This window comes from Artemia sp. Qi Xiang Cuo, chromosome 21 (genome assembly GCF_049724085.1).
Source record: "Artemia sp. Qi Xiang Cuo chromosome 21, ASM4972408v1, whole genome shotgun sequence".
Classification (NCBI taxonomy): Eukaryota; Metazoa; Arthropoda; class Branchiopoda; order Anostraca; family Artemiidae; genus Artemia; species Artemia sp. Qi Xiang Cuo.
Genome location: NC_142814.1, coordinates 27,864,952 through 27,886,645, shown reverse-complemented (window position 1 = coordinate 27,886,645; position 21,694 = coordinate 27,864,952). Strand labels below are relative to the sequence as shown.

The 21,694-nt window shown below is 35.3% G+C and overlaps 1 protein-coding gene across 3 annotated transcripts in view; it reads right to left on the bottom strand.

Annotated features, from left to right (window-relative positions):
• LOC148939406 (zinc finger protein 830) overlaps nt 1-21,694 on the bottom strand; it is a 64,616-nt gene that overhangs the window by 32,086 nt on the left and 10,836 nt on the right. For all 3 annotated transcript variants that reach the window (XM_089106650.1, XM_089106652.1, XM_089106651.1), the window contains exons 2-4: nt 19,956-20,258; nt 18,625-18,768; nt 12,417-12,535 (exon numbers count right to left, since the gene is read on the bottom strand). In XM_089106650.1, the coding sequence (XP_088962776.1) occupies nt 12,417-12,535; nt 18,625-18,768; nt 19,956-20,244 (552 nt within the window). In that variant the 5' untranslated portion in view covers nt 20,245-20,258. The remainder of the gene's footprint in view (nt 1-12,416; nt 12,536-18,624; nt 18,769-19,955; nt 20,259-21,694) is intronic.

Below are 21,694 nucleotides of genomic sequence, written 5' to 3'. Positions count from 1 at the left end.
TTCAGTCAACAAACACCTAGGAAAGGCTAAGAAATCCAGATTAGAAAATCCCGAAAAACAATCCTCACGTGCCCAATCATAGGTTTGAGAAACTACACACCTATGAAAGACTAAGAAATCCAACTCAGAAAAGCCCGAAATAGTAATTTACAAATCCCAAATCATATGTTTCAGACAACACTTACCTAAGAAATACTACAAAACCTTAGCTCAGAAAAGTCTGAAATAGCCAACTACTCATCCCAAACTCGAAGTTTCAGACAACAAACACCTATGAGTGACTAAGAATCCTAGCTCAGAAAAGTCTGAAATAGCCAACTACACCTCCTAAATCATAATTTTCTGAAAGCACAAACCTATGAAAGGATAAGAGATCTAACTCACAAAAGTCAAAAATAGCATATTAACCACCCAAATCGCAGGTTTTAGTCAACATACGCCTACGAAAGGCTAAGAAATCCAGCTGAGACAAGTCAAAAATAGCAAACCACATATCCCAAATCATAGGTTTCAGTCAACACACACCTACGAAAGACTAAGTAGTGTGGTTATGAATAGTCTGAAAAATCAAACTACACATCCCAAATCATATGTTTCAGTCAACACACACCTACGAAAGGCTAAAGAACATAGCACATAAAAGCCTGAAATAGGAAACTACTCATCCCAAACTAAAGGTTTCAGACATCTTTAACCAACGAAATCCTAGGAAAAGTAAGCTTAGAAAAGCCGGAAATAGCAAAATACAAATCACAAATCATAAGTTTCACACTAAACATCCCCATGAAAGGCTAAGAAGTCTAGCTCAGAAGAGTCGAAAATAGCAAATTAACAATTCGAAATCATAGGTTTCAGACAACACCCACATATGAGGGACTAATAAATCCAGCTCTTAAAAGTCCAAAATGCAAACCACTCATCCCAAATCATATGTTTCTGACAGCACGCTTATATGAAGGGCTAAGAAACCTAGTTCAGAAAAGTCAAAAATAGCAAATTAACCATCCCAAATCATAAGTTTCAGACAACACACACCTATGAACGGCTAAGAAATCCAGCTCAGAAAAGTCAAAAATAGTAATCCACCCATCCCAAATCATAGGTTTCAGACAACACACACCAACGAAAGACTAAGAAATCTAGCTTAGAAAAGCCCGAAATAGTAATTTACATATCCCAAATCATAAGTTTTAGACAACATTCACCTACGAAATACTAGGAAACCTTAGCTCAGAAAAGGGCGTCGGGGGCCCTTTGGGGGGGCCCGGGGGAGGGTGCCCTTCTGTGTCTCAATGCACAAAAAATATTAAAAAATGGGGAGGAGGAGGAGGAGGAGGGAGAGGGAGAGGGAAGGTGAGGAGGGGGAGGAGAAGGAGGGAGAGGGAGGGGAGGGGCCCTTTGGGGGTCAAGGGGGGAGGAGCCCTTTGGGTCCGGGGGGTCTGGGGGACCCTTGAGGGCCGGGTGGCCCTTTGGGATCTTGGGGGACCTTTGAAGACCGGGGACTTCCTTCGGGGTTGGGGTAGGGATTGGGGTGGGGGAATCGGAGCCCTTTGGATCGGGGTAGGGCGATCGGGGCCCTTTGGGGTTGGGGTAGAGGACCTCACAACACTGTTCAAATAGAACTTGTTTACTATAACGACCACACTCAAAACCTCTTCTAAACCCCTTTCTAAAATCATCTTTTAAAATGTCTCTAACTGTTTAGCCGAAATAATTTCATAACCTATCTAAAACCGTTTCGCCCAAATAATCCCCTAAAAGTAATTTCTGTGTGTTCCTTTTGTTTTTTGGCATCTCTGTGCTTTCACATATCAAATTTCTAGGAAACCCTTTCCTACGTTAATCTCTTCATCTCATAAATTTTCCTAGCTAAACTATTAGGGGTTTCGTTAGAATATCAATTTATCTCTCCGACTTAAAACTCAGTGAAGCCGTATTTATAAATAGAATTTCTATCTCTTTAGACTCCCGCATAATTCCAAGATAACAAGTGATGTCATTTATAATTCCTGACACTAAAGATCAATGAAGCCCTATTTAAAAATAGAATATTAATTTTTCTCTCTGACCTAAAGAACGTTTATCCCTCAGACCTAAGATTAAAGAAACCATAATGTTTCTTAATTCCCCCCTCGTGAATCAATAATTTTCCCGCCGATTATGTAAATCAACCCAATGTCATTACACCTGGACAAACAACAATGAAGCCATGTTTGTTTCTTAGTTCCCCCTTCGTGAATCAATAATTTCCCCCGCCGATTATGTAAATCAAGGTCTCAGGTTAGTCTAGCCAAACAACAATGAAACCATGTTTGTTTCTTAATTCCCCCTTCGTGAATCAATAATTTCCCCTAGCGATTATGTAAATCAATTTCTCAGGTTATGCTAGCCAAACAACAATGAAGCCATGTTTGTTTCATAATTCCCCCTTCGTGAACCAATAATTCCCCCATCGATTATGTAAATCACCCCACAGTGTCATTACACCTGGACAAACAACAGCAAATAAATCGACCTTGAATAAATTATGTAAAAAAAAGTTGTAGGTGGCAGCACATGTCATTACACGTGGCCAAACAACAACAGATCGATAATCCTTGAATAAATTATGTCCTGTCAGTATTCTATTCCCATATATGGTGTGCTGTTCGGAGTAGCACCCCCCTTTCTACTCACATATACATAGAAAAAAAAATACTAATTAGGTTTAAACATCAACATTTGGAATATGTGACTTTCCTTTTGGTTTTACTATTTTAGAAGGACAGTTCTTTTGTCAAAATTTCATTTTATATAAAAGAATCTAAGAATAAAAAAAACTCAAAATATATTTTAAAATATATTTTTTTTAGTAAAGGGAGGGTGGGCAGCCTCTTATTTGTTTATGTTAATTTAACACTTTAAACATGATTATTCATTTCAATACCAGTTCGTCAGGGGCGTAGCTCCAGCATTTTTATTGGGGGGATGGGGGGCAAGAGGGGTCTCTATACGGAGAGTCAAGAGGCATAGTTTATATAATAATTTTATCCTCCAACTTATTTGGGGACAACTGCCCCCATCCCCCCAAAAAAAGACAACTGCAGTTCGTTTTAGTTTTATTTACGCATAACAATTTATATTTGTTTCAAGTCTGATATAATTATTAATTGTAATTTATGTTCTTTTCGGGTTTTATGAATCATCTAGATTAAAGCTTGCTTCTGCGTCTTTACATACTCCTTGGCTCCATTCAACGTGCGTTTTCCCTTCTTTTCTTCCTCCAGATATTTCCTAGCCTACTCTTACTTCTCTGTAGTATCCTTTTGTCATTTTATGATATCTTTTCTCCTTCCATACCTTGCACAACTGAGTACAATATTCACCTTCCGCCAGTCTTCCGAAATAAAGAGCTCAAGAACAAAAGACTTCCTTTCTACCAGAAGATAATCTCAATTCCTGAGAGGACCACACAACGATATTAAGATATACAAAAATAAAAGAAAGAAAAGAGGGGACGAGGGAATAAAACAAAGCTTGTATTCCAGCAAGATAGTGAGTTGGTTCAGATATTTAATTGTACCATCGATGATTGTGGTTAGAGAAAAAAAAATGCAAGAAACAAAGGTCACAACAGAAAAAAGAGGCCAAATTAAATAGTATAAACCAAGCATCTGGGCAAGTCATTTTTAATCCTAGCCATTGCAGGAGACGTTTATAATGAACTTCCTTACATTTTGTTCAGCTTACCCTTTATCGAATTACAGTAAAATGTGACGTGATACAACACAGGCTACATAGCTTAATAAGAAAAGAACCCGAACAACATGGTATTAGCAGGAAAGTAAAAGTTTTAGACTTATAACACAGATGATTTGAGTGCCCAAGATAAACTGTTTTGAGAGTCCAGGATGCAACGACAGATTAAAAATTAACGCTCAGAAGACAAAGTCGCTTGAATTAGTAATAAGTGAGAATGGAGAGATGATGTTATAAGCAGCAAGGAAATTGATCGGGTGGAAAGCTGGCCTAAACGAGTATTCAGTTTCATTTAGCATCTTCAAAACATTATCAAGGATGGTGGAGGCACTGAAGATGTAAAAAGTTGATTAGCGGAGGCACAGGTTGTTTTTTCGCAGTTGAAACAAATTTGGAAGAATAGAAAGATAACTTTTAGAACTAGGATCAGGATATTAGAAGCCACGGCAATGATAGCAGTTAAATACAGATTTTAAAGATGGGCGTTCAAAGGATAGTGGAAGACATGCTAAATCATTTCTAGAAAAATGTGTCCCAGGGCAAACAAAAACAAAAGAGCTCGTTTGAATAGCCGTATATCAAGCAATAAGCTATGCAAAAAAATATGCTACAATTCCACTTTCTAGGTTTATAAATATATACAGAATAAGATGGTCAACTCAAGTTTTATGGATGAAGGCTGGTACCTCACCAAAATTCATGCCTTTTGGCAATTCAGCTCGGGTTGACGAAAGGCAAGACGTCCTCAAATGGTGTCAGATAAGCAAAAAAATTAGGAGCTCCATGGGAAGGAGAAAATAGTGAAGGTCCGAGCAAAGTAGGGTGGAAGGACGTGCGCAGTTGTGCCATTCTCAGGCGAGTGAGTGTTGCGCTAGAGTGTCTGTAGTGGCATTAATAAAACGAGGAAAATTTTCAACCACTAAACCAAATGGAAAAGCTAAGGATATTTTGGAAAAGATTTCATCTATGCCTTTTTAAGTGCAAAACGAAGATAGACAAAAACATAAGAGGTACTGACAAAAACCCGAGGAATTATAAAACGTAAATCTTGAAATAAAAGAAAATACAACAGAGATGACGAAAATTTAATACCAGGTGATTCAGGTAGCAAAGGGTTAGTTTAAAACATCATTTAAAATAAAGTAAAATAAAATTTATCCTCATAAATATCCTTTAAAATTGAACTATGAGTTAGATGAAACTTGTTCCTGTTTCCAAAATAGAGACCGTATTTTTTATTGATTTATAGGGTGTGGTTGGTTCAAAACAAAAGAAAGGAATACTGTATTTATGAGCGTTTCTGTCAATTAGATATGACTCAGAAAGAAGGTCTCGAGAGTTTTACGCTGTAAAACTGTTGTAATCCAAGACGCCCAATTTCATAAACAGGATTTTTCTTTTTTATCTTTTTTTTACAGTTCCTTTCTTAGATTTTCGTCCGTATCCTTTTTAAATTTTCATTAAATACTCTTCTACTTCCCATCGTTATTACTGTTGCCGTTTTGGTCAATTACAAAATCAATACTGATAATATTTGATATCCATTTGATTCTACGCTATATTAAACTAAAAAAACCTAGAATTTTCCAACTGAAAGTAAGGAGTAAAACTAAAACTAAAAAACAAAAAAAATCATTTCGTGTATGGGGGTAGCTGTCCCCTGCTCAATCCTTCGTTTTTCCGTGCTTTAAAAAAGCTCTTATTCCAATTCAATAATCCTTGTGTTTCACGAGTTCCCCCTTTTCCCCCTGCGCCGTTAGACATGTAAATATAAAATTTAAAGCTATATAGAAAAGATTGTTGCAATGAGAAAGGCACAATTACCTCCCTTCCCCCCAGCACCAATAATAAAGGCGTAAACCAAAAATGTTCATAGAATAAAGAGGGATTAGATATCAATTCCTCCCCTCATTCCACAAACTCGTTCTATATTTATCTGAAGGCTCAATGAGAGTTGGGATATTTGGGCATTAAAATACACTCTTTGAGGCGTCTGAACCCCCCCCCCTCCTACTAAATGAGTAGAGAAACTCTACTGATGAGCTTATCTGTTGATGATGATGACTGAATATGTCATCGAAATATCCAAAATTTTTGTATGTTTTTCACTGTCTAATAAAAGGACCTATCCCTATTTGAACTCCTATTTCTTTAAATTTATTATACTTTTTCGGAATTTTTTAAAACTAACCGGCGCCTAAAACATACTTGTATCATCTGAAGGAGGCAAATAAAATGAATGAGATGAAGCATGATTACGAGTAACATCAGAAATAACGCAGGCAAAATTAGCACTGAAAGACTCCGCAAAAGCTCCGTGTCCGTCTAGCTTATGAACATCATCCATAAAAAGTTCTGGATAAAAAAAATTTACAATATTTTTCAATCTTTTGTCTAATTAGATCCAATGTTTTCTTTTGGTGAACCCGTATTTCGAAAAGAATTTTCCAAAATGACTTTTTTTACTTATGTGATGAGTTTTTACCAGCAAATTTTTAAAATGTTTAAGACATTTAATACTATCAGTTGACCGGAAATTTTATTCTTATTTAGATATTTTTTTCATCGATAGATCTCAGAAGTAAACGAGCAATTCATGGTTTCGTAAGTAGAATTTCTTACGGCGCATTGTTTCATAAGGGCAATGACGACCTAATTGTTCATTTAATATACAATACAAATATGTAATGATCTATTAGGATTACTTTCTTTTAGTAATTCATTCGAATCTATATTAAAAAAAATTATTTTTAAATTATGTATATTCCCTTTTTGGTGAAAAAATTTCTCTTTTTTGTAGCAATTTCTTTATGCATAGTTTTTATAATCTTATAATTAGAGATAATTATACAATGATCCGATGAACTATCCATAATCACAGGTGTAGTAACACACGTGTAACTCGCACAGTTTTTTTTCTGAATATTTTTCGAATCATTATCTCGAACCCAAATTGCTGACACAACCAGAAAAAAAAAATAAAAAAAAAGTTAGCTGTTGTAGGCTGTAAACCTAAGAATTCACAGGGTACAATCTATCCCCAAATAAGGCTGGTGTTTCATCAGCCGTTTTTTTCCCTTCAGGTCTTTAGTCTTTAAGACAAATTGCTACCGAGTATGGGTAGCAAAGGTTTGAAGGATGTGACAAGCAGCTCTTATATAATAATAATAATTTATTTATGGCCCACATATGAACATTATAAATGACACTGCGAAGTAATGGAAAATATAAAAGAAAAAATAACAACATCATTACGAAATCAAACAACAACAAAAAAATACAAATTAACCGATATCACGATGAAAAAAACAAACTAAGGGGTCAGTGACAGAAACAACATTACTAGTATTCATAATCATATTAGAAGACACACTGGCCAGTCGTGTGCAAGCATCAATGACACAATACCGGGATACAATATTTAAATTTTTAAAACGGCCGGGTAAATACATAAGATATTTACAATATCTAAAGTAACCACTTCTTAGTCTCCGTAAGTCTTTTTTCCTCAGTAAGTGGTGGAATCCAGATAGAAAATTTACTCCTGGAGAGTAAAATCTATTATAAAGCCGAGCTAGGCCCTTACGGTTATAACGTCCTCTATTTGGAGATATCTTACCATATGACACACGAATATTATTTAATGCATTAGTAACCAACTCAGAGCAAGTTTCGGAAATGGACGGGCAAAACGATATACCAAACCACTTGACTTTATCCAAACAAGGTAATCAAATCGAACCGAGGTTTAATGGAGATACAGAAATGCTACTATTAAAACACATAAACTCACACTCTCCCCTATTAACACATAGGCCAATATCACTAAGTAGAGCAGATAGCTTACTGAAGTTCTGAGCCAGCCCTCTACGAGAAGAACTAACTAAAAGGATATCGTCGGCATATGCAGTATAACTTAAACCGATATCACGAAAAAACACAGTAGGAGATAGATGTTTTAAACAAGTAGAGAGGACAGATTTTAATGTATAAAGAGATAAAACACCTCCCTGTCTAACGCCTTTCCTAACAGCTACCGAATCAGAAGTATTTGACAGCCACTTAATACGCACATAAGAACTATCATACCAATATCGCAATGTAGAAACAACTGAATAATTGACTCCGGAACAAGCAAGGGAATGCATGGCCTGGGCTTGAACAACATTATCAAAAGCCCCGGAAATGTCTACTGTGCAGCAATACAATGAACGCTTCTGGGCAAAAGCTTCCTTTAACAACCGGCTGAGCACATGATGCGCCTGGGGGCAACCAACCCCTCTTCTAAATCCTAGTTGAAAAGACGAAAAATCGCACTTAGAAGTTATTTCAGGCAAAAGGACATACTCAAAAATCTTACTCATAAAGCAAGATACAGTAATTGGTTTATAATTCGAGCATGAATCTGGATCTTTACCGCATTTAAGTATAGGCGTGACACTACCGGAAAAAAAACTATCAGGTACCAGAGATTGAGCTATACAAATCTGGAATAATAACTGCAGGTGGTTCAACAATAATGGACAATTATAAGCAAAATTCCTAAAGCATAGGCCATCCCAATCAGGAGAATCTGATCTTTTTACTTTCTTCAGCGCCCAATGTAAATCACTCATACTTATCGCAGGGACTCTATATTGACAAACAGACACTGGCAGAACCGAACTAAGTAGATTAGAAAAATGTTTCTGAACACACTGATTAAATACGGAAAATATGTCAGTATAATGGCGCACAAAATTCATAAGGTTTAATTCCGACTGAGGTGGGGGAGAACACTTACTGCTATTGATAACTCTATTCCAAGTAATTTTACTATTTGGAGCGTCCCACGCGTTGAGCCTTGCATTACGTAAGCAAAGATTTGTATTCTTTCTTCGTTTTTTTGCTTGACTGTAAACACAGGACCGGAGGAGGGTCGATCGCAAGCGTTCCACAATCGCAACCAAAACTTTGCGCGGTTCTTTACTTTTTTCACTTCCGGATGTATATTCCACAGGGGCTTGCGAGACCCAGAACGCACGTGCTCAATCGGAACTGCAACTTTTGTGGCCGACTTTAGACATGCCACTATCCGGTAATAATACGAATTTAGGTCTTCCTTAGAATCAGGGCACTTTATCGAAGTCTGGAGCAAGTGAAACAGGACTTTAATAGTTGAGAGTAGAGTGCATAAAGTAGTAATATACATCTCAACGTTTATCCGATTCCAATTGGGCTTTTGCTACCATTTTGAATGGGGACCCTTAAAGTGGGCTTGAACATCAGGAGGCTCAGCTAGGCACGAAATAGAGAGATGGTCATCATTGATTTTATCTTCATCAACAAACACCTCGGATTTAATTAGACCGGACTTAGACACAATACTATGGTCGAGGTTGGATTTAACGGAGCCTCGATTATGAATGTAAGTATAAGTCAGGTTCTTAGCAGCGATATAATAGACACTTGGCAGAGAATCTAGTAGGAGTTCAGATCGATCAGATGAGATCAATATATCAGTATTCATATCCCCGGCTTAGATCCAATCAACATTTTTATCTGCAAATTTTATGAAAAGAGATTTCAGTTTATGGAAAGCTTTAGCAAAAGCAGTAAATGACTGAGTGTTTCGATGATTGCATGGGAGATACACATTTAAAAAAAACCATGTTATTACACTGGATTGCTAGAATATTAGCATCAGAATAAATTTGCATAGGCTGATATCCCGACCGAATGAAGATAGCGGTGCCGCCGGAAGGGCGACCGCGGGTCTTTTTTGCTTCTCGAATAAATATGTCATGTGTAGCAGACCGCCTTAAACTGTTCGTATTAACTTTGGAAAGTAGATGCTCTTGTAGGAATATAACATCAAAATTTAGCAGCTCGTCAATTTGCAGATCCTTATCTTTAGTACCATTAATGTTCAGAGAAACAAAACTTAAGGCTGTAGGAGAAGTAATCATGTTGTCTTGGCAAGCGCATTTCTCAGTACCGAGCATTTTAAACTATAAAAAACATGATTTCCTCTGCAATTGGCGCACTTAGGAGCAACTGAGCAAGGGTTGTCCGTGGTGTTTTCGTGAGCCCCAGCACAGCGGGAGCATTTTGGTAAATCAGGAGAACGTGGGCATCTAGCAATAGTGTGATCTACCCCTTGGCACCGGAAACAACGACGCGGTAATTTTTGGTAGATTTCAACACGAAAAAGCTCATATCCAAGTCGGAGACCATGGTTAATTGCATTTTTCAGTGCTAACTGATCCAGAAATTCCAAACGAAAACATTTTGAATGTCCTATTTTTATAGCACGTACTAATCCCGGTATGCTTTCCTTTACAGATGATTCTGATACATTTTCAGGGATACCCCGAACAATACCAAGTGCTTTTTTATCAAGGACCTTGGTTTGAACATTAGGTAGGCTCTTAGAGGCTGAGGCGGCAAGGGATACGGCTGACTGCCTATCTCGAGTAACTACGATCCACTTTTTATTCTGATTATCAGGTTTTAGACTTAAAATCCCTTCATGACCTTCAAGCGTATTCAATTTATCTTTTCGCAAACCAGGATCACTTAAATCGGTAGGAACATTTTTCACAATCACTGCATATGTAGGTTTATCTTCAACTAAAGGGGGAGCGGCGGGGGGGGGGGAGGCGGCGGGGTTTGAAGATTTTCTGACAAAGCGCCTAATTCATTAAAACAGGCGTTTACCTTACTACTAAGCATGGAATATGCCGATGCGGGAATTATCGGGATTTCACTCGCGTTCCTTATCACGAAGTCCGGCACATCTATATCTTCAGAGTCGCATCTTTCAAACGCTGCAATAATATCGGCAATACTATTTTGTTGGGCGTTATTACCAACTCGCCTGGGTGGAAATTCCCTCGTAAACGCTTTCTCGCATCTAACACATCAGTAGCCGAAAAAAAATCCAAAGCATGATCTTTAATCGAATCGTGGGAAATCCATTGTTCGAGATTTTTCTGTATGAAATTCAACACTGGATTATAAAAAAGTTTATCTTTCGCCCAAATTCCAGGATCAATAATTTTCACTTACAGTAATATAGTCCATAAATCGTAATCCCTTATTCCACTTATGAAACCAAATTGCTTTGATTAATCGTGTCCGTAAATCATAAGCCGTAAAAACTTATGGAAATGTCCAGAAACTAGGTTAAAAGATTAAGCAAAGGTTTCATATATAGGTCAGGAACTATAATCCCTTGAAATATTGCGAAATCTAACTAACTTCACTGGGATTATAATTCAATGAAAAAGCTTACTGGTTTGACAATGTTAATAAAATATCCAATTTATGAGAGGTCCGTTCACTTTGAACTCTGAATCAATATAATATATCTGAAGCAATATGTGATATTGCTTGTATTAATTCTTAGTCGTGGTTCATTTTTGCTTTTATTTTGTTTTCTTCTTTTAAACTAATTTTTTTTTTTTTTTTTTTTTTTGTATATACTAGCCAAAGAGCATACATTGTCAGCTATTTGTCTAGTAAAATTTCAGTTTTTTTTTTGTGGATCCCGCTTTGCAGACTGCGGGGGTGGGGGATTACTCTGAAAAGCTCAGACCTTCGCTCTCACAAGCAAAAATATTTTTTTTTAATAGATCCTTGATTTTGATAGGGCACTATCACTCAAGATTTGTATCCAAATAAGGCTTTTCTGGACTTTCTAAGGGTATCGGTTCAATCCGATAGCCGCATTTTTCAAAGTACATTTTCATCAATTTTCAAAATGACTATGTGGCTCAATTGGGCAAGGTAACCAAACCATAAACTTATTATGTGACATGTGTTAAAACAATTAAAATCATACTTTAAATAATCCTACCTCTTACCAGAGTTTTATCCTTGGCATATTAATGAAACGATTCATAAGCTTTAACAGATGGGGTACTTAAGACCTTAATTACACAACGGAGGCCCGAGACTCTTGAATAGTTAATATTTGTGTTATAGGTTTCTGATAAGAAAGGATAAAACGTATTAAACATACAGTTCTCTTAAGTATTGAATCAATTGTTATAGTCTTTATCAACTAGCTTGTTTCTTTTTCATTTGATCACTGCATGCACATATAGGGTGGGGATTGGGCCTCCTTCAGGTCTAGCCATCCCCAAATCTCAATATTGTTCATAGTATTTGCCTGTTTTGTCCCCTTTCCCAAATATATTTTTGTGTAGGTGGCTCAGTTCCCTTCCAATATCTGGAAGGACTGCAAGAAAGATACAGACACTTTCATAGAAATCAGAAGGAAAATCAGACATATTAATTCAAATTTCTGAAGTTTCACACTACATTAAATAAGGATGAGGATGTTCTGCGAAGTAACATATCGCGTGTAAGCTAATTTCTATTTATTTTAAGTTTAAAACGGTAGAAGATGCATTTATTACCACTCCCCTCCCTCCCAAATTTTGAAAAATACATTATCTGGTATTTTCATTGAAAAATCATGTTTTTATTGTCACTGAAAATCGACCGACCCCCTCGACTTTTAGCTACATTTCGTCCATCCTTTTACAGTTTCGTGAATTTTTGCCATTGTGCTTGTCTTTTTCTCTCTCAAAGACACGATTCTTTGAAAGCGAAAAACTATAGCATCTTCTAATGGCAAAAAAACTTCTTAATCAACTTCCCATGGGGATTTTATCAGTGAAAAGCATTACCTTAGCATCAAGCACTGGATCATCAAAGAAACCTTCTGGGAGAGTCGTGTCCACTGATTTGGATGGTTTTCCAGTGTCAATAGCTTCTTTGCCATTAGATAAACTGACGGATACATTTCCTGTGAATGAAATACCTTTCGTTTTAATGAGCACGAAAAAAAGAGTTTGGGGAGGTGTTGAAAGGTAATGTAAGAGAGTATTTAAGGATAATGAAAGAAGAGCAAAGTTAAGTAATATTGAAAGGTAAGTAACATAAAAGATCCCATTTATGTTTCCATCTCAAGAAAAACAGAAAACAGAATAGTCCTGATTTTCTCAAAAAGTAAACAACCGAGTTAAACCGAACAAATTCAATTATACAGAAATCGTTAGCGGCCAAAAAAAAACAACAACAAAAAACAGAGCGATGGTAAAAAGAATTCCATGTTTTCCTTGAGTTTGTCAACATATTCGACACAGTTCTTTCGCATCTTCGGCTTCTTTTGACTTGTGATCACGTTTCAAAAGATTACTTTAAAAATTGAGTACAGGATGTTTGAATGAATACAGTTTTCTCTATGAGATAAATATTTTGCAGGAATATATGAGAGAAATGATTATTTCCACTTATTTTTGAGAATGGAAAAAATATGCGACCACCTCACTAGGAATTGCTTACAAATTTAAACTGTACACCAAACATACCAGAAAATTCCCTTTTGTGTCACTGGTAGTGTTACCACTTACAACATAGGGTTAAGTATTTCTTGCCGGATGAACTCTCTCTGATATTTTAAAGTGAATAGTATAGTTGGATGAATGAAACTCTAGGAATCAGCTCAAATATTAAATCCTGGCATCTCTAAAAATTTCATTGACCACACTCAACTACTTATCTCTAAAATATTAAAAAAAATTACAATATCTGGTTGAAATTTACGGTGTCCTTCGAAAAGAGGCAAATAGTAATAAATACTAAATTCATTCTAAATTTTGAACAAAGACTATATAAAAATTTGTGCATTAGAAGAACTGCTAAAACGGACTTAATCTTAAGTAGCAGAAAAAAATCACCAAGTTTCGTTAAATTTCATAGGAATATTTCAAATTTTCTGTCTACGATTATTGCGTTCCTCCGCTAAACTATGACCAAAATGATAATTTGTACAGTTGTCTAATTACAAAGTATAAATCTAATATAATTTTTTCTAACAAGCACATGCTTCGTATTTAATATTATCCTGGCCATAGCAGACTGTAAAATTTGATCAAACATCTTTCTGGAAGTACACAAAAAAATTCTGGCGAAACCCCCCATTTCGCCGAAATTCTGGCGAAAACTCACGAACGGCACGAACAACACCATCGACTTGAATAAAATTGACAGCTCGTAAAACAAAAATTTGAAACCATTTTCTCAACATCAGCTGTGTCATTCTCAGGATCCTCGCGTAGCTGGAAATTACCCCTATAAGAAGGAATCTTTCACGCAGTGATATAAATAGAATTGATCTTTCCTTATATTTTAAATCCTTGTGCGAATGTATCTGTGATCAGCGTTATGAAATATAGAACTAAGATAGTTTTTCCAGTATTTCCATTAATTGGTAGGTGGTAAGGCTAATTGTAAATTATGTATCCCAAGTGATTGTTCATAAATTCACACGAGGAATCAAAATTCTTGTCTCAATAAGGTTTTTTTGTGCACCCACAGCAAAGCAAAAGCCGAAATCAAAAATACAATCAAAGGTCCTCCACCAGACACGGTTTTTCCATTATTTTTTTTTTCAAGTTGAGTTTTCAAGATATTTGGGTCTTGGATAATTTTTTTCATTTTTTGGAGAGTTTGCTAGCATAACTATGTGAATTGAAATAAAAAATGTGATTTTTTTTTTAATATCCAAATTTTTTCCGTAAAGATTTTTATGAGTTTATTTTTCCAATCTCGAGCGTTTTAGATATAAAGTGTGCTTCAATAATCATTACACATAAGGTACAGATGCTATTTTAAAAAATATGCATGATTTCGCAACGACGTTTTCCGGAAGGCCATACTATTTCGGAGACATTTCTAAAGTGGTGTGCTTAAAACTTCAGTTTTTTTTTGCGATAGGGTATCTGAAGATTACTTTTGTTTTCATTAATAAAACCTAGGATTTTTTTCTACTAAGCAAATTGTTAAAAGTAAATCGATTGTATTCATGTCTAGCTGTGTTGCGGGAACAAAACTTCGGTTTTACCTTTTTTTTCTGCTGCCGATTTCGGTCGATTGGGAGAACGTAGAAAGGCTCTAGCATGTGCAGAGATATGGGCCTCGTACTAGATTGGTGAATATGACGTATAATTTAGAAAGCCCCGTATAATTCTTGCCTTGGGGGAGAAAGAGACTTACAGTTCCACAAAATAAGCAGTTTTCCACAAGTTTCAAAGTTTTTATATGATTCGAGTTCGATGAATTTTTTACGACCTATAGATCATCATTTGTAAACCAATCTGAAGTGAAGGTTTCTCGGCAGTTCTAAAATAACATTCATGGTATACAAAATATACCATGCAATACATACTTTTTATGATCAGATATACTCTAAAAATTTTGCCACACTGAGTACTTCAAAAGTTTTAAAAGCCAAATTGGCGAAGATTCACAAATGTCTTTATGAGAATCCAATAAACTTCAACTAGCGATCAAAGCTTTTCTGTATATGTAAGCCATTGCCATACTGGAAAATTTAGTAGGTAATCGGGAGTACAACTACAAAGAAAACCTGTCATAATATATATATAAAATTTGTAGGCTACCAGTTTAGTGTAACTCACTACAGCCGAAAATAACTTGCTCAACCACGAGTAGCTTTGACCGTCTCAAGTAATCACTGTAAGTGACACCGACATGCTTAAGTTTTGATCCAGAAAACTTTCACCCTCTTAGTGGGCGTTCAGAAGCTGGATTTTGTCTCAGACTCTGTCCAAGTTTCCCGCTCAGAATGGCTGTAAGCTGAAAATAGTAAATATCGGGCAACATTTTTAGAAATGAAAACACCTATTTAGGTGACAATTATGATTGTGAATTTCCTATTTTTGAAAATACCTTGGACTTTCAACCATTCTGAGCGGGAAACTTGGACAGAGTCTGAGGTAGAATCCAGCGTCTGAAATCCCACTTAATGATTACAAATGAAGACTATAGGTGTAGTGAGGTTTTGGGTAACGACGCAGGTTAAAAAAACAAGAAACTGAGCTTTGGGTTGATAGAAACACAGGCCGATGTCTGCGTGAACCTTGGTTTGAACTAGAAGGTCAATAAATCGGATTTCAGAGCGCGTCATCAGTGTAACACAATAAGCACACATCAGTACGATTCATGGGAAACCTACCGGACACATGTCTTGTTACAATAAATAATTACTAAACCAGTAAGTAGAACAATATATGATCTCATCAACCAAACTTCTATCTTATAGTGTTTTTTTTTTGTTTTTTTTTTAATAGCCCCTTAAAGATAGTTGTGATGATATTGAGTCAAGAAGTCCTAGTGAAAAAAAAGAAAGATATTTATAGTTATCTTCTGTATAGGAAGTGAAAAGTTACAATCGATCGAGCCCTCTAGCACTGAAATCGTTAAATTTATTTATATGCATCTATTTAGCTCCTGAATGGCCCGTTTAAAATAAACAAAAACAAAAAAAAATAGAAAAAAGCTATAAGACAAAGCTTCAGCCTCTCTTGTTAGAAAAAAAAAAAAGAATTAATGGTTTATGAGCAGCATGCTTTTCTTTGCTGTTGATAAACATCAAGCATAGAAAGTGGAATGTACTCCGGAAGAGGAAGCTATTCCTTTTTCTTAGAATAAATCTATTATGTCAGTACTTTCAAATCATTTCTAAGTGAAATATGGTTTTCCTAATATGAAATAAGGCAGACTAACACCTGTGACATTCCCAGAATGCAAGAACATATACCTCATAAATTTAAGACAAGCAAGTTATTTCCCCTCTTTAGCCCTTTTTTTCATCCATTTTCTTTAAACAATTTTCTAAAGTGGTTACATTTTGGGAAGCATATTTTTCTCCTTAAAATTCCTGAAGTGAAAATACTTGTCAGGGGAGCGGTAAATAAACTTCAAAAAAATAGCATCATCCCTTTTTTTAGCATTCATTCTATCTAAAGAGCCTAATTTTAGATTCATCTTCCCATCTTAATTTGACAGGTTAAGAAGGGAATTTAATCAATTCCATGATAAAATAGTGGAAGATATTCAATCAGAAGATATAGCTTGTTTTTTTTCACATATGTATCAATGAGAGGGGAGACTATCCAGAATTTTTGCCTTCATTTATGTTCTTCAATAAAAAAATTACTCTAGTAGATTTTATTAAAAATTCGGAAAACTGGCTTAAGAAATTATTTTACATTTCACAGTCAAAATATATTATTCGCTACTGTTGGTACTATGAAGTTAATTCTTGTTTTTAGGGATTATCTTTAAGGCTGTAATTAAAAATCAATCAACTGCTTTGACGCTAAAATCCAAAGAAATGCCAAAAGTGAACTTCATCATCTCGGCTTGTGAAGCACCAAATTAAAATGATACAATATAGCCAATATCGGTCCATCAAAATCAACTCTTCGGATTGGGGTCAGAACATAGATGCACTGAAGTCCAAACCTTATGGTGAAGTTCAGGAGAAATATGAAGAACCATCATTTTTAATTATTCCATGGGAACCTGCAAACCAGTGTGTGTGTGTGTGTGTGTGTAGGGGGAGGAGGTTGAGGGACTCTCCCTAGGCCGCTACGCTCCTGTGTGGTGCTAGCGTATGATAGCCAACCTCTGGTACATTTTTTTTTTAGAAAAATAGATTTTTTTTAAAATGGTTTTGAGCAACGAATTTTTTTTCTACGAAAAGCATAGTACACGAAACAAATGTTAAAAATGAAGACATCCTTCCCCAGGTTCAGTTAATCCTGACCCTTGCCTTGTATAATGTTTATAAGTAAAGTATTGAAACTAAGAAAAAACATACATTTTATCTAAAATTTTGCATGCAATTTTGGATCCTTTCTAATCTTATCTCTTTATCAAAACACTAACGCTCCAAATGAAAAATGAAGAGCATTGCCATGTTTGACGCTAAGGATACGTCCCAATTGTTTTTCTTTGTTTCAATTTTTGCTTTCTAGAAATGTCAAAATATCCATCTTATTCCTTGGTAGGAAAGCCAAATTTCAACGCAAAATGATCTGAAACTACTAACAAGATACATACGTATCTTCAGAAGAAGTTTCGAAGGGCTTAGTGAAATAGAAAACATCATCTAAGTAACGTCAAAACTATGGCATTTGTTCAGTGAAGCTGACATACATAAGTGACAGTTTTAAAGCTACTAAGACCCCAACTCTAAAAGAAATTACTTCCAAACAATGTTCAATACAAGTAAGATGTAAAATATTGAACACAGAGGAAGGCAAAGTTCTTGCATGAACGAGCAGGACAGCAAGAAGACAGAAATCATCATTGGCCAAAAAAGCTTCATTTTACGTCTCAAAAGCATGTCTTGCAACAATTTGAAATCGTCAGAATTAGTCACAATCTTAAAAGGGATATAATAAATTCATATGCATAACAAACATTTTAAAACTGGAATTATATGGATCTATAAAACCACAAAATTACTCTGTCCTCAGTACCAGAAACGACTGATATAAAAGGAATTTACTGCATGCTCCTGCAAAAAAGAAGCTATTTCAAATGGACTGACAGATTAGGGTAACTGCAAGTCTGATGTTGCTAAAACATACTTATCTTGATGATTGATGTCAAATATGATTAATTTTAGAGCGTAAAGGTTTCACGTTTGACACAGTTGAAAAACGTGGCATGGCCACTCATTTCAAAACAACAAACCAAATCAAAAATTTTTATGAAACAATTTACAACTAAAGCCAGAAAATATCTTTGTTTTAATGTTGACATTTCCCTATCCTCAAAGCCTAAAATTCCAAATTCTTTATTGGTGTATCTTCTTCCTTAAAAAGTTGAGTATTTTAAAATTCTTGAGCAGAGACCATCTGATATTTGGCTTATCCTTATCTTTACGCGCGGTATGAAATATGTGTCACGTTTGGAAAAAGAAGTCGCTACTGTATATTATCTCTACAGTGACCTTCACGTTTATGTTACTTCTACTGCTATACTAACTTAAATTTTAACGATTTCAATATAACTTACCTAGCGCGGGCATAGATGTCGTTGCTAGCTTACTATCTTGCACTGCAGTTGGCTTATTTTTCAGAATAGATTTTGGTTTCACAAAAGATGACGCCGGTTTCGTACTTGAATCAGATTTATCAAAGAAATCTTCAGGTAAAGTTTCTGAAAAACAAAATAAAGAAATTTAAGAATAGGATACCGTATACAGAGCAATAGAAAAGTACTGCATAGAGCTTATTCCAGCTCACCCCAGCAAAAAAAAAGAAACTAAATTTCTGTTTTTCTTCACTGGCTGCAGATGAGACCAGAGACAAATTTCATATTAAAGGAAAGACAAACTTGACTTCAGTAAAAAGCGAATATGCTCTAATCTATTGCTGAAACTTATTTTTGAAAGTTTTCATATCATGAACAAGCCTCTACCTTTTTTACAGTAGGATTTAAATTAGAAAGTTTCATTTGAACACAAATCAGTAATAATTATGGAGCGCTTATTGCCGGCAGTGACAAAGTCAGGACTTTGTCTTGCAAGGGATATAACCAATTTTTGGGAAAGTAAGTAAAAGTACAGATGATATCTCCTTACAGTCATCCTAGTCTCAAAGGCATTTTTCAAATTTTGGATACATCATTTTCCTCCTGAAGGTTAACCCATAGGCAAAACCAAAATGAGGCAACTGGTTCATATTCCACCATCCAATGGACCACCATCCAATGGAACCCTAGGTCAACAACTTCTAATTTGAGAGTGGTCTTGTAATTAGCAGTTTTCTAATGAAAATTAAGAATTGTCTACGCACCCAAGCAGCAGCTCCTTCTAGTTTTCATATAAGTTGAGCCAAAATAAACTCCAACAATAAATTACAAGCAAGGTTTAAGTGGAAACCTAAAAGAAAATCCTTAATAACACAAGAATTTGTAAACCTTTCAAAATATATGAAGAATGATAGAGGTCATTGGAATATTCATTTTCCAAAAATAAATATGTATTCTATGATTCCATTAAAATCACACATGGCCAACTTATGATTCAGTTGGACCCTCTACTACCCAAGCATTATGAACAGTTTACCTGATTCTAAAATACTAAGTTGCACATGAAGAATTCCTACTCCTGTCCCTTACAACGGTTTCAAGACTTTTTTTTCTGTACCTCCATACCTATTGACTGTTGAGTCTGATGGAGATTTTTTTTTTTTTTTTTTTTTTTTTTTTTTTTTTTTTTTTTTTTTTTTTTTTTAGCTGACATTAAGTAGAATCAAAGTGACAACAAAATAGACATGTTCCAGCTTCCCTTTAGCGTCTTAGTTTATCTATTAAACTGACTATTTAACCCAATTGTATTTTACCTTTCCTTTTGACAGCAGGCCTGTCATCAAAGTCAGCTTTCCTTTTAACACCTAATGCAGTTTCACTTGAACTTTTTTGTTTCTGGAACTTCACAAAATTTTCTCTATGCTGTCTTCCACTTATGTGTGCAGTCCAAAACAATTCACTTTTAATCGAGATATTACAAAGAGAGCAGCTCAATAATAGACCTCCATGAGTATACTTGGCATGCGGAGAGTCAATCTTTTTTGCAGATGACCCTAATCCAAGCTTAGCCTTCATCCCAGCCATTCCAGGTATTTTCTTCATGACATCTTTTTAACCTTCAAATACACAGACTATTACTTTTAGTTGGCAAGATAAAAATACAACTCAAAACTAGTTTTGTCAGCTCACAGAAATTAGGGGGGAATGTATTTTTCAAAACCTATGGGGGGGAGCAGTTTTGTGGTTTTTTCAATAGCAATTCCAAGAAAAGCCACTTTCAATGAAAATACAAAAAAAAGAAGAAAATCAAAGTCTAGGAGGGGCAAGAGCTAATGCTAAAACAAACATTTTTTATTTCTAATTTTTTTTTTGTAAAATGAAACTGTATCTTTTTAAATTGTTGATTTCAACAACATTGAAAAAATAAGAATCGAAAAATTCTAAAATTAGGCATGCATTTAAGCCACATGTGAGGATAGTTTATTTTTATTTTAAACAAAAAAAAAAAAAACAAAAAAAAACTATAAAACAGAGTAAGCCATAGGCTTGTCTTGTTACAAAATGACAATAAACATGAATTGGACCCCTGGGTATTGATTAATACCACAAATAACAAATAAACTCCATAGGTTGAATACATTACAAAAATAAGCAAATATACCAAAATGCACAAAGAGACAAATTCAAGAAATTCATTTTAGGGGCACTGAGTAAAACAAATCATACAAATGTCATAAAGATTACGGTTCTACATACTGTCCTTCATAAAAAGAAGTTCCAACCAAAGCTGTTTTAAAAACTAAACATTATTTTTTGAGGCAATATGGGCAGGGAACATGTTCCATGATTTAATAGACCAATTTACAAAAGAACCCTGTCCAACCTTTCTTAAAATCCTTTTCAGATACAATTTTAATGAGTTCTGCCATGTGGCAAATAATGGCTAAACTGAAAGAAATTACTAAAAGATTAATTATCAACACTTTTAATAATTCGAAATGTATTAGCTAAGTCTAATCTATCACTCCTGAATTGCAAAGATGGTAGGCTCAAACATATTAGTCTACACTCATAAGGCAAGTACCTACAATAAGGGACAAATTTTGATGCCCATTTTGACACTTTCTCAATAAGCTGTGAATCAGAGTTTATCAACCCCAATTGATCATCAAAAACAATACCAAGGTTCCTGATGGAATCAACAGAACATATCACCAATAGAATATTGGTATGCTACTGCATTCACTAGATAATTCACCAGATGGCATTTTCCCTGATTGATAATCATTGAATTTAAATTAAACCAATTAACTAACATAGTTAAGCCATCCTGTAGAAGAGCCATATTAACTGGGGAAGATACACCCAAATAAAGCTTTACCTCATCTGCAAACATTCTGATTTTACTATGTTGAATTACCTGTGGCAAATCATTTATAAATATACAAAACAAAACTGGTCCCAAGCAACTACCCTGAGGGACTCCACTCAAAACACTACACTGGCTAGATAAGGTCTCAACCCTAACATTCAGTGACCTATCTGTTAGGTA